The sequence below is a fragment of the Pongo pygmaeus genome, chromosome 20 (assembly GCF_028885625.2).
Source record: "Pongo pygmaeus isolate AG05252 chromosome 20, NHGRI_mPonPyg2-v2.0_pri, whole genome shotgun sequence".
NCBI lineage: Eukaryota > Metazoa > Chordata > Mammalia > Primates > Hominidae > Pongo > Pongo pygmaeus.
Window position 1 is genome coordinate 4074030 of NC_072393.2, and position 12967 is coordinate 4086996.

General features: G+C 56.8%; 2 protein-coding genes across 12 annotated transcripts in view; one reads left to right on the forward strand and one right to left on the reverse strand.

The window, feature by feature from the left end:
* Nucleotides 1–374: 374 nt before the first annotated feature.
* On the reverse strand, nucleotides 375–9082 carry SIRT6 (sirtuin 6). Of its 7 annotated transcripts, none has more exons than XM_054464466.2 (8): nucleotides 8957–9082; nucleotides 7271–7398; nucleotides 5595–5777; nucleotides 3560–3619; nucleotides 2253–2348; nucleotides 2091–2171; nucleotides 1294–1417; nucleotides 375–1212 (listed from the first exon to the last, which is right to left on the reverse strand). In XM_054464466.2, exons 1-8 carry the CDS (start codon nucleotides 9020–9022, stop codon nucleotides 883–885), a joined length of 1068 nt encoding a protein of 355 aa, XP_054320441.2. In that variant the 5' UTR covers nucleotides 9023–9082; the 3' UTR covers nucleotides 375–882. The 7 variants fall into 7 exon arrangements, with proteins under 7 accessions (XP_054320441.2, XP_054320442.2, XP_054320443.2 ...); XM_063658665.1 differs by having other exon boundaries at nucleotides 1164–1212; nucleotides 1294–1377; XM_054464467.2 differs by lacking the exon at nucleotides 5595–5777.
* Nucleotides 9083–10453: 1371 nt separating this feature from the next.
* ANKRD24 (ankyrin repeat domain 24) overlaps nucleotides 10454–12967 on the forward strand; it is a 40433-nt gene continuing 37919 nt past the window's right edge. Inside the window, exons 1-2 of one of the 5 annotated variants that reach the window (XM_054464472.2) lie at nucleotides 10454–10804; nucleotides 12863–12934. In XM_054464472.2, coding sequence (XP_054320447.2) covers nucleotides 10481–10804; nucleotides 12863–12934 — 396 coding nt within the window. In that variant the 5' untranslated portion in view covers nucleotides 10454–10480. Of the gene's footprint in view, nucleotides 10805–11129; nucleotides 11225–12862; nucleotides 12935–12967 lie in introns of those variants that run through there. The other 4 variants (XM_054464474.2, XM_054464473.2, XM_054464477.2 and 1 more) reach the window with 4 other exon arrangements.

The window sequence follows — 12967 nt, forward strand, 5'->3', positions numbered from 1 at the left end:
GGAGGGGACCACGAACTCCTGACCCAGGGGGAAGAGGACCTGCCACAAATTGGGAATTTAAACACTCACTGGGCACAGTGGCTCATGCCCGTTAAATCCAGCACTTTGGGAGGTCGAGGTGGCCTGACTGCTTGAGCCCAGCAGTTTGAGACCGGCCTGGGTCACCTAGTGAGACCCCCGTCTCTACAAAAAATGCAAACAATTAGCTGGATGTGGTGGCACACACTTATAATCCCAGCTACTTGGGAGGCTGAGGCAGGAGAATCGCTTGAATCTAGGAGGCAGAGGCTGCAGTGAGCTATCACGCCACTGCATTCCAGCCTTGGTGACAGAGTGAGACTCTGGCTCAGTAAAATAAAATAAACACACTGAGATGCAAGAAGGAAATTGTTTTTATTGCATTGAGGACTTTTCCAGAAGCCTGGTGGACCCACGTCTCCCTCCAGCCCCAAAGGCAGTGCAAGTCTCTACTGATCCCCCACTTCAAGGTGGGTCTCCTCTCCTGCAGGGCCCATGGAGGAGGGGTAGGGTGGGGTGTGGGGGGCCCGGAAGGGAGGCCCTACGGACAGAGGGAGTTCACTCCTGTTTAAGCTGGAGACCAGGGAGGGCCCAGCCTCACCTCTGGACAACACAGCAAGTCAGAGGCTGGGGTGTGGCAGGGGATCAGCTCTCAGCTCCAGGGTGTGGCTTCTTCCCGGAACTGCACCAGAGGCCCCTGGAGCCCAGGGAGGGACCAAGGAGGGCAGGTGCAACCCCTGGCCTGGAGCACAGCTCTCAGAGCCCTGAGGCTCCCGGGGACAGAAACAAGTAACAAAGTGAGACCACGAGAGAAAAAGAATCCACAGTTTCTACAAAAAGCCCCGCCCTCCCCAAGCACCCTGGTCAGCTCGGGACCACCTCGGCCTTCACCCTTTTGGGGGGTCTGTGGGGGGCAGGGCTGGTGGGCCGCTCCCGTTTGGGGCTGGCGGGCTCTGAGCCGTTGTGCTGGGCGCAGGGCTCCTGCTTGGGGCCGGCGGGGATAGAGCCGTTGATCCAGGTGGGTGATTCCTCCTTGGGCTCCAGCTTGGGGGTGGGCGGACGGGGCAGGGGTGGCAGCGCCTTCTCCAGCACACGGGGGCCGTCCCAGGCGGGGATCTCCAGCCCCAGGTGCTTCATGAGCCGGGTCATGACCTCGTCAACGTAGCCATGGATGCGGAGGTCAGCATGGCGGTCCTGCCGGGAGGCGGGATGGGTCAGGCGTGGGGGGCAGAGGGTGCATGGTGGCCCCGGGCAGGGGTGGGCTCAGACACCTACGTGCTTGGTGGGCTGCAGGTTGACGATGACCAGGCGGCCTCCCCGGCGCTTGGTAGCCAGCGGCAGGTTCCCGCTGGGTCGGATCTGCAGCGATGTGCCCAGCGTGATGGACAGGTCGGCGTTCCTGGGGCCGGGGAGCATGGGCTGAGCCTGATGCCCTGCTCCTGCCAACATCCCGAGCCAGCCCTGGGGGCCGGTTCACACCTAGGCCATCTGTGCTCACTGGGGTGCTCAAGGCCAGCCCCACTCCCGTGTCAGCCTTTGGGATCCCACTCCGCCCTCCTCTGCTGTCTGTTGGCAGGGTCATTGATCTGGGCGGGCCCTTAGACACTTCTGGGGAGTATCACAGTGTGGTAAGAGCTTGGACGCCTAGGGTGGGACCCTGGCTCAGTTACCTCCTGGCTGGGCAGCACTGGATAGAGGAGACACCTGGCGGAAGCCTTGGTTTCCTTGGACAGCACCCACCCAGAGCCATGAGGTGGGGGTGTGTGTGTGTGTGTGTGTGTGTGTGTGTGTGTGTGTGTGTGTGTGTGTGTGTGTGTGTGTGTGTGTGTGTGTGTGTGTGTGTGTGTGTGTGTGTGTGTGTGTGTGTGTGTGTGTGTGTGTGTGTGTGTGTGTGTGTGTGTGTGTGTGTGTGTGTGTGTGTGTGTGTGTGTGTGTAGCCCCTGGCCTGGCCCACCTGCCCCAGGAAGCCTCCCCTGACTGCCTCTGAGCCTGAGCCTCAGCCACTGTCCCGTGCTTCTGCCATCGTCCCACCCTGCCCCACCATGGGCTCCCTGGGGGTGGGGGGGTCACACCTGCTGGCCTCATCGGCGAGTGCCAGGTCCCGGTCGGGCAGGGAGTCCTCCCAGTCTAGGATGGTGTCCCTCAGCTCTCCCCTGCAATGAGGAAGCTGAGGAGAGTCCGCAGGGGCTTCGCAGCCTCCCCTGGAGCCCAGGGCAAGGGTGGGGGTGGCTCACCTGCAGGCCCGCAGCCCCCTTGCCTTAGCTACGGTGCAGAGCCGGCCCGTGGCCTTCAGGCCCATCGTGCCCACGACTGTGTCCCGGACATACTGCCTGTGTAAGGGAGGAAGCGGGAGGATGGGGCCAGGTCAGCCCCCGTGGGTGACTCTCGAACTGTTTCTAGGGCGACGTTCTCCCAGGGAGGTGGGGGGTGGACAGGTGACCAGAACTAGCACCCATCGACACGGAACGAGAAGCCTTCCACGAATAACGGGCTGGGATGCTGCTTGGTGCCCGGAGCACAGAAAACAAAGTGGGAAACTGTCCCAGACAAAGGGGCTCGAGAGACAAGACCCTGCATGGATCCCGGACCAGGAGAAACAGGAACAATTGGAGCATGGGGGCGACAGGCCGAGTCTGGATTCGGGATTAGAGAAGGCGACGTCCACTTTACTTTTCCTGACTTTAATAGTTATACAGGGCCGGGCGCGGTGGCTCACGCGTGTCACCCCAGCACTTTGGGAGGCTGAGGTGGGCGGATCACGAGGTCAGGAGTTCAACACCAGCCTGGCCAATATGGTGAAACCCTGTCTCTACTAAAAATATAAAAATTAGCCGGGCGTGGTGGCGGGCGCCTGTAGTCGCAGCTACTCGGGAGGCTGAGGCAGAAGAATTGCCTGAACCCAGGAGGTGGAGGTTGCAGTGAGCCAAGATTGCCCCACTGCACTCCAGCCTGGGTGACAGAGCGAGACTCTGTCTCAAAAAAAAGGAGAAACACAGAGATAAGAAGGCCCCTGTGGCTGTAGGCCCCGGACCACCAAGGGTAGCTGGCTACCACCAGCAGCCAGGAAAACGCAGGACAAATCCTCCTCTACAGGTTGCAGAGGCGCATGGCCCTGCAGACACCTGGATTTTGGACTTCTGGTCCTCAGAACTAACTGCGAGATCAAAAATTTCTATTGTTCTAAGCTGCTCATCTGTGGCAGGTTGCTACAGCAGTGCCAGGACACGGATGTACCCCCCCCAGGAGGGAGGCATGGCCCCCCCAAATCCCTCCAGGAGGAAGGCATGCCCCCCAAATCCCTCCAGGAGGGAGACATACTCCTCATATCCCCCCAAGAGGGAGACATGCCCCTCAGATCCCCCCAGGAGGGCCACACCCCAGTCCCCCCACACCCTCTGGGTCTCTGGGACATCAGCTTCGACCCCACCCCCTCTGGCAGAGCCCGCCCTGAGGGAGGGATGGCGGCTGCATGGCTCACAACGTGCACCTGCCTGGGGGCAGCCTGGCAGAGCCCCCGCCCCTGCACCCAGGTGGCACTCACGTCTTACACTTGGCACATTCTTCCACAAACATGTTCCCGTGAAGCTCTGCCAGTTTGTCCCTGTGGGAAGAGAAGGAAGAGGCTCGATGCTGGGAAGGGCTCCCTGGATGTCCAGGCTTTGGGGCTGGTGCTAAGCCCCTCTCCTCCAGGAAGGCTTCCCAGACTCCTCTCCCACAACATTGATCAACTCCTTCTTTCTGGCTCTTCTAGCTCCTGGCTCCACCATTCATCTGCTGTGCATCTCTGGGCAAGTGGCCCAACCTCTCTGAGCCCAAGGAATCATTAACCCCTGAGGCTGAACCCACCTTAGATAATGGGAAGCCCTTTCCACTCACAAAATGCCCGTCCCCCTCCGAGAGCATATGGGAACCTCTTGATGTCACCAGGTCAGAAGCACAGGAATTCGAATTCCCAGTTTATCATGGAAGAAACCGAGAAAATGAGTGGCCCCGAAGCATGAGATCCAATGCCAGCTTTGTTTCATCTATTTATTTATTTTGAGACAGAGTTTTGCTCTTGTTGCCCAGGTTGGAGTGCAATGGCACAATCTCGGCTCACCGCAACCTCCGCCTCTGGGGTTCAAGTGATTCTCCTGCCTCAGCCTCCTGAGTAGCTGGGACTACAGATGCATGCCACCACGCCCGGCTAATTTTCACCACGCCCGGCTAATTTTTTGTATTTTTAGTAGAGACAGGGTTTCACCGTATTAGCCAGGATGGTCTCGATCTCCTGACCTTGTGATCCACCTGCCTCGGCCTCCCAAAGTGCTGGGATTACAGGCGTGAGCCACCGTACCCAGCCTAATTTTTCCATTTTTAGTAGACACGGGGTTTCACCATGTGGTCAGGATGGTCTCAATCTCCTGAACTCGTGATCCGCCCGCCTTGGCCTCCCAAAGTGGTGAGATTCCAGGCATAAGTCACCACACCTGGCCCTCCTTTGCTTTTTTTTTCTCGAGACAGAGTCTTGCTCTGTCACCCAAGCTGGAGTGCAGTGGTGCCATCTCGGCTCACTGCAACCTCGGCCTCCTGGGTTCAAGCGATTCTCCTGACTCAGCCTCCTGAGTAGCTGGGATTACAGGCACGCACCACCACGCCCAGCTAATTTTTGTATTCTTAGTAGAGATGGGGTTTCACCATGTTGGCCAGGCTGGTCTCGAACTCTTGACATCGTGATCCACCCGCCTCGGCCTCCCAAAGTGCTGGGATTACAGATGTGAGCCACCATGCCCGGCCCCTCCTTTGCTTTTATAAGCAGAGAAAAATCTCTTCCTCACCCCTCACCCCTGGCTGCCGAGCTCCTCGTCTCAACAACTGACCTGGCTGTCACTGGTTGCCCCAGGGGTGAGACCCGGCAAAGAGGGCCACACTTCTATTAGGAAATCAGCCTGCCCCAGAGCACAGGTTCACTCCAGTGTCAGACACGTTTAGTGTCAGATTAACAAAGATGGATATTAAAAACACAACAGGCCAGGCATGGTGGCTCACACCTGTAACCCCAGCACTTTGGGAGGCTGAGGCGAGCAGATCACCTGAGGTCAGGAGTTCAAGACCAGCCTGGCCAACATGGAGAAACCCCATCTCTACTAAAAATACAAAATTAACTGGGCGTGATGGCGCGTGCCTGTAATCCCAGCTGCTAGGGAGGCTGAGGCAGGAGAATCGCTTGAACCCGGGAGGCTGAGCCAAGATCACACCATTGCACTCCAGCCTGGGCAACAAGAGCGAAACTCAGTCTCAAAAACAACAACAATAACAACGACAACAACAACAACAACAAAAACAAACTGCAACTTCTAGACCCTGACAGCTCTCCTCCCCTTAGCCCCATCCCGAGGGAAATTCTGCCACTGGCCCCGTCGGGGACAGGTCTGAGCCACGGGACTCAGAAATCTCCATACACTGGGCCAAGAAAGATCCAGAGAACTCAGGGCTAGAATCTTATAGAACCAGGAAAGGGGACTCTCCCCCCTAAAAACGCAAACACGGTTTGTGGGGCCCCAAGCGCTTTCCTGGGGGCAGGGCCAGGGTGTTACCTGGGGAAGCCTGAGCGCACATGGAGCCCGTCCACGTTCTGGCTGACCAGGAAGTGGAGGAGGCCCACGCGCTCCAGCTGCACCAGCGCCATGTGGGTCTGCGTGGGCCGCGCGCTCTCAAAGGTGGTGTCGAACTTGGGGGCCAGACCTCGCTCCTCCATGGTCCAGACTCCGTGGGGACCCCTGAAGGTGGCAGGCCGGGAGAGATGGACGGGGAGAGGGGAACAGAAAAAGAGACAGAGGGAGAATCAGAGAGGTATAGAGAGAAAGTTGGAGAGAGAGAAAATCAGGAGACAGAGAGAGACAGGGAGACAGAGAGGGAATCAGAAACAGAAATAGAGGGTGAGTTGGAAGAACAGGGAGAGGGGGACAGAACAAGACACAGACAGAGAAATAAAGAGTTAAAGACAAAGAAAGCAAGTCAGAGACAGAATTGGAGAGAGACAGAGAGAGGGAGAGGCAGAGAGAGAGAGATGAATTCACAAGAAGGCAAAAATGACTTATTCTATTCAACCAACACTGCTGCTGCAATGAGCCCTGACGATGCTCATGTGGACCCAAGCCCTGCCCTCCAGAAGTCCTTGATCTTAGGGGAGACAAGTGGACACAGATCCTCTGGCCCCAAGAGTCAAGCCTGGACCAGAGGAGGTACCTGGGTCTGGGGAAGCCCAGTGGAGGTGGGGGCCCTGGGGCACGTGGAAGGGCTTCCTGGAGAAGGCCAAGCAGTTTCTTGAAGGGTGAGAGGGAAGATCAGACAGAAGGGGTAAACAAAGGCCTGGGTGCTGGGAAGAGCCCATGAGTTTAGGAGAAAATGCAAGTGTTTTGGGGGCTGCAGCAGGAGCAGGAGGGGCTGAAGTTGGAGAGGTGATTCAGGGCTGGGGCAGGAAGGGCTTCAGCTTCCAGCACAAGGTATTCAGAACTCTACACTGCCTGGCAATGGGGAGCCACAGCAGGTTACGGAAGAGGAGAAGGAGGAGAAATTCACGCCTTGGCTTTTTTTTTTTTTTTTTTTTTTTTGAGATGGAGTCTGGCTCTGTTGCCCAGGCTGGAGTACAATGGCACGATCTTGGCTGACTGCAACCTCTGCCTCCCGGGTTCAAGCGATTCTCCCACTTCGGCCTTCCAAGTAGCTGGGATTACAGGTGCCTGCCACCACACCTGGCTACGCTTGCAAATATGAAAGACTATATTTCCCAGCATCCCTTGCAGCCAGGTGTGATCAGGTGACAGTGTTCTGGCCAATGGGGTGAGTGGAATGCTGGTTGTGACAAGGGACACATCTTTTTGTTTTGTTTTTAGACGGAGCCTCACTCTGTCGCCCAGGCTGGAGTGCAGTGGTACGATCTCGGCTCACTGCCTCCACCTCCCAGGTTCAAGCGATTCTCCTGCCTCAGCCTCCCGAGTAGCCGGGACTACAGATGTGTGCCACCACAACTGTCTAATTTTTGTATTTTTAGTAGAGATGGGGATTCACCATACTGGCCAGGCTGGTCTGGAATTCCTGACCTTGTGATCCACCACGCCCAGCCAAGGGACACATCTTAAAGGGAGTACCCAGGACACATCCAGGAGGAAAGCAGATGAATGGGTTCTAATTCCCAGATGTGTGTGGCTTGCAGGGAATCCCCTGGCAGCCTGGTGGGCCTTGCCTCGACTTCCCCTGCACACTCACAGACCTGAAGTCGGGGATGCCAGAGGCAGTGCTGATGCCGGCACCCGTGTGGAACACCACATTGGAGGACTGCCAGACCAGCCTCGCCAGTTCCCACACCTTCCGCTCCAGCTCCTCTGGGGGGTCGAAGATCTATGGGGGGAGAGAGCAGATGGAAGGGTCAAAACAGTTCCCCCAAGTGGCAAGGTCACGCACGAGCCACAGACTGAGCTGTCCCTGTCTTGCCTGAGGGAGGAAAATGGACTGGAAAAGGCAGCTTGTCCTCATACCCCTCCTCTGCCTACGACCTTCCATGCCTCCCATCTGCCTTGTCAAAGCCCTAGCCCTCCCCACGGCCCACCAGGCCCTGCACTACCTCCTCTGCCCTCTTCTCCTCCCTCTCCCCGCCTCACTCTGCTCCAGCCACACAGGTCTCCTCCCTGTTCCTCCATCACACCAGGCACAGTCCCGCCTCAGGGCCACACCCTTTAATGCTCTTCCCCCAGATACCCACTGGCTCCCTCCCTCACCTCCTGTAACTTGTGGCTCAGATGTCACTTCAGTGACAGTGACGCCTCCCTTGGCCACCTGGTTTCCATGCAACCCCTAGTCAGTCTCCCTTACTAGAAAGAGGGGTTTTTAATCTGTGTTGCTCCTGGCTGTGGCCTTAGTACCTAGAAAGTGCCTGACCCACAGTAAGTGCTCCATAAATGTTGGTGGAATAAAGTGACTAACAGGCCGGGTGTGGTGGCTCATGCCTATAATCCTAGCACTTTGGGAAGCCAAGGTGGGTGGATCACTTGAGGTCAAGAGTTCGGGCCCAGACTGGCCAACATGGTGAAACCCCACCTCTACTAAAAATACAAAAATTAGCCGGGCGTGGTGGCAGGCGCCTGTAATCTCATCTACTCTACTCAGGAGGCTGAGGCAGGAGAATCGCTTGAACCTAGGAGGCGGAGGTTGCAGTGAACCCAGAATGCTCCACTGCACTCCAGCCTGGGCGACAAACTCCGTTTCAAAAATAATAATAATAATAATAATAAAAGAAAGTGACTAACAGCAACAGTGAAGAGTGGGGCTTCTGGATGGGCGCACACCATCGGCCCTTATTAAATGCATGAGTCAGAATGCATGGGCCAGCCTTATGGAATGGGGCCATCTTCACCTCGTTTGCAGAAAGTTTGGAGATGGAGACCCAGAAGGGAAGTGACTTCCCCAAATTCCCACAGTGCGCGGAGGGGGCAGCCGATCCCTCCACTTCCCCTCTGAGTGGCTGGAGGGATCTTTCTGGCACATTCTGTCCAGGCCCCTCGCCAGGGCAAAACCCTTCCCCATCACCCTCAGGATAAAGTGCTAACTCCCTAGCCTGGCATTTGAGCCCCGTCCTGGCCCGGCTCTGGAAACCTCCCAGGCCTAATCGTTCTCCAGGTGTGTTTATTCCCACCTCCCTGCCTTTGCGCCTGTCGTCCCCTCCTCCTGGAACTACATCCCCTCTCTCCCCGATCAGCCCCGACAGGGTGGCCACAGAGTTGGGCGTGTTCGCGTCCCCCGGCGCGCAGGGGCGTCACTTCCCGCCCCTTCCTCACTGGGAAGTCCCTCCCATTGTCTAGCCTCAGTGCCTCCTGATATTCCCACAATGTCCCCCTGCCGTCCGGCCGCTCCCAGCCCGCGGCCCTGGGGTGCGATGCTCGGGACCCTAGGACGCGCTCACCTCGGGAAGGCCGCACTTGCCCTTGTCCGCGTACGGCGACAGCCCCGCCGCGTAATTCACCGACATCCTCGACTGCCCCACGGGAACAATAAAGTTTCCCTTGTTGAGGCCGCTTCCGCCGGAAGCGGGGCGGGGCGGGGAAGAAGGAGGAACCGCGTTCGCGTCCTGCGCACCCGGCCTCCTACGGCAAGGCGCATGCGCCTCGTGCTGACGCCGCAGGCGACATGGTAACTGCTGTCAGAAGGAAGCCTGCCTCATTGCGTGCCGGTGTTTGTGGGGCTTGGGAAGGGGCTGCACGTTGACCCGGGCGGGAAATTGGGGCGGCCGCCCACGTGAGAGTTCTCCAGTCACCTCTAAAATGAGGGACACAGGCTATCCATGCCCCCACAACTTCTTTTACGGACTAGTAAATTCCATAAGGACAGAGCCGGAAAGCAGGGTCCCCAGTCTAAGGGTTTTGAATGCCACTCAGAGTTATCTGAATATCTCATTTGTGTGTGTGTCTCTGTGTGTGTGTGTGTGTGTGTGTGTGTGTGTGTGAGACGGAGCCTCGCTCTGTTGCCCAGGCTGGAGTGCAGTGGCGCAATCTAGGTTCACTGCAACCTCCGCCTCTTGGGTTCAAGCGATTCTCCTGCCTCAGCCTCCCTAGTAGCTGGGATTACAGGCGCCCGCCACCACACCCAGCAAATTTTTGTATTTTTTAGTAGAGACGGGGTTTCTCCATGTTGATCAGGCTGGTCCCGAACTCCTGACTTCCGCCCGCCTCAGCCTCCCAAAGTGCTGGGTTTACAGGCGTGAGCCACTCTGTCTGGCCAAGTTATCTGAGTATCATCCAACTGGAGGTTCTGCATTCTGTAGGACAGGTCCTGCTCAAGGTCAGTGGGGCTGGTGGCCTGGAGGACTCATTTAAGAATCATGTGTTGAGTACCTACTTTGTACTGGGCACACTGGAGAGCAAAGGTAGTACCATCTATGCCCTAGTGGCTGGGTGTGGACACAAACATGTGACCAGGTAATGGTGACGTGGTGTGGTTGGGATGCAATGGGTGATGCAGAGGGCACAGGGCAGTGAGGGGGCTCACAGGAGGCACCTGACCCAGGCTGGGGGCATCTGGGAGGGCTTCCTGGAGGAGGGGATGTTGCAGCAAAGATCTAAAGAGTGCATGAGCTGGACGCAGTGGCTCACGCCTGTAATCCCAGCACTTTGGGAGGCTGAGGCAGGCGGATCACCTGAGATTGGGAGTTCGAGACCACCCTGACCAACATGGAGAAACCCTGTCTCTACTAAAAATACAAAATTAGCTGGGTGTGGTGGCCTGTAATCCCAGCTGCTCGGGAAGCTGAGGCAGGAGAATTGCTTGAACCCAGGAGGCGGAGATTGCAGTGAGCCGGAGATTGCGCCATTGCACTCCAGCCTGGGCAACAAGCACGAAACTCCGTCTCAAAAAAATAAAATAAAATAAATAAATAAAGAGTGCATGAGTCAGGTAGAGCCGGTTAGGGGTGACACGAAGTACAGAAAGAATGTTCCTGGTGGGGGGAACAGCAAGTGCAAAGGCTGAGAAGAGAGGAAGAGCATGGCTCCTTCCAGAAACTAAAATCAGTCCAGTGATGATAGGGAAGATCGTGGGTGTCTTCCCGCCAGAGCCAGTTGGCCAGCAGGCAGTCCGCTGCCAGCCTGTCTCCTCCCTCGGCTCATCCCCGGCCCCCTGGGGCGGCCGCCTGCTCAGAGCCGATCAGGTGTCAGAGTGGAACGGCTGGAGCTGCTCGTGGCCCAGCTGGGAGTGGGTAACCGGAGCCGGCAGTGGGCACTGTGGCCGGGAGCTCGGGGCACTGGAGCTGCAGGAGGTAGGGGAGGAAGGAGGTGGGAGAGGCCCAGGATGGAGGATCCCCTTATGGCCCCAGGCCCCTGAGCGCTTGTATGTGGGAGAAAGAAGCCGTGCTGGGTCCCAGCCAGGCTGCGGAGCTACCTAGGTACCCTGACACACACATGCACTCGTTCACCCACGCACTTCCCACTTGCCGGCCTGTGCCCTGCCTAGCTTCCTCCAAGGCGGGTGCTCAACATCCCACCCGGCCATCAGGCTCTTCTTATTTACCATCACCTCTTCCAGCAAGCAGCTCCCTAAATTTAGCAGGCATTTCTCCCTCCCCCGAACCCACGGATTGTCTTCTCCTAAGCAGCCTGTGAACTCCTCTGTTGGGTGTCTTATTACCCCCTGCTTTGGGTGTGATTGAATCCTCCAGTCAGAGGTAGAAGAAAAAAGGGTAGGTAGTGAGTGAATGGGTACTGGTGGAGGGGTAAATGAATGGATGGGTGGGTGGATGGATGGGGGGCGAATAGATGGATGGGCGGTTGGGTAGATGTATGGATGGATGGGTGGATTGATGATTGGGTGGATGGATGAATGGGTGGGTGATTGGGCGAACGGATGGAGGGATGGATAAATGGATGGATGGATGGATGGATGGATGGATGGATGGATTTGTGGTTGGGTGGATGGATGGAGGGATGGATAAGTGGATGGATGAGTGGATGAGTGGATGGGTGGGTGGGTGGATGGGTGGGTGATTGGGTGGGCGGATGCATGGATGGATGGATGGATGGATGGATGGATGGATGGATGGATGGATGGATGCTTGGGTAGATGGATGAAGGGATGGATAAGTGGATGGATGGGTGGATGAGTGGATGGATGAATGGTGGGAGTTGGTAGGTGTTTGAGTGGGTAGATGGATGTGTGGGTGGATGGATGTGTGGGTGAAGCCTGATTAAAGGGTGATGAAGAAGCATGAGAACATGAATTGGGTGGGTGAGCTGTGGGTGGTGGCCAGTGGGTGGGTATACAGTGCTTAGGTGGGAGGATGGATGGCCGGGTGAGTGCATAGGTGGTAAATGCGTGGAGGGGTGGCTTGGAGAATTCACGAGTAGGTAGGTGGACAGGTAGAGGCCATCCCAACCCCTACTCCCTGGTAAGAAGCAGATACAGATTCTCCATCACAGAAATCCCTTTCACACATAGGGCCTCACAGTCACACCCCTCAAAAAACACACCCCCTCGAGATAGGCCTGCCTGACCTCCGTGCCTGCACATGCGGAACGTAGAATAGGCCCAGGTGGACAGAAATGCATGCGTGCACACACCCCACACTCACGTCACACACGTGCATGCAGCCATCGCCCCAGACCTCCACCCACTATGGGTGAATTGCTGTCCCATGGAGGTTCCCTCTGACTATGTAGCAAACATGCCTCTGTGCTGAGAGCCCTCAGCCCTGGCTTCAGTCCCCAGGGAGCCCCTGACTGTTGAAAAGGACAGAGTCAGCCCAGACCCTTCCAAGCCCATGGAGCCAGGGCTGAGGCAGAGGAAGAGACCCAGCCAGGGTAGGCGGGAACCCAATTTGGGGAGTTAGATCTCTGCTTGGGAACGAGAGGCAAAGCTGATCAGAGCAAGGGATTTTGGAACTGGGCTTTGAAGGATGAGTAGGAGTTCAGGAAGAAAAAAGAAACCATTCTAGGCAGAAATAACTGCACAGATAAAAGTTAGAAGACCAGAAAAGGCTTGATCTGTTTGGACAACAGGAAATACCAGTGAGATGCATTTATTGAGCCCCTCATGTTTGGCCAGGCTCTATGTAGGGACCGTACTGAAAACTGACCATGAGTTGGTCAAGAAAGGATCATTTCTGTCATTGTATAGATGAGGGAAGTAAAACAGAGAGGGCAAGTAACCTGCCAAAAGACACACAGCAGGTAGGAGATAGAGCAGGTCTGTGTCTTGCTCTAGGAGCCAGGATTGGTCAGGAAGGAGGAAGTGGTCCTTTTGTGGAGGGAGAGGCAACGGACCCTGCCGCCCACCAAGGACTGGTGTCCCTCACCTTACCCCCACCCTTGCCCTTCCTCAGGTGGCCTGGGGAGAGGAGAAACGCAGGGCACCAACCATGAAGACTCTCAGGGCGCGATTTAAGAAGACAGAGGTGAGTGTGAGGCCCTAGATGCCCGATACACCC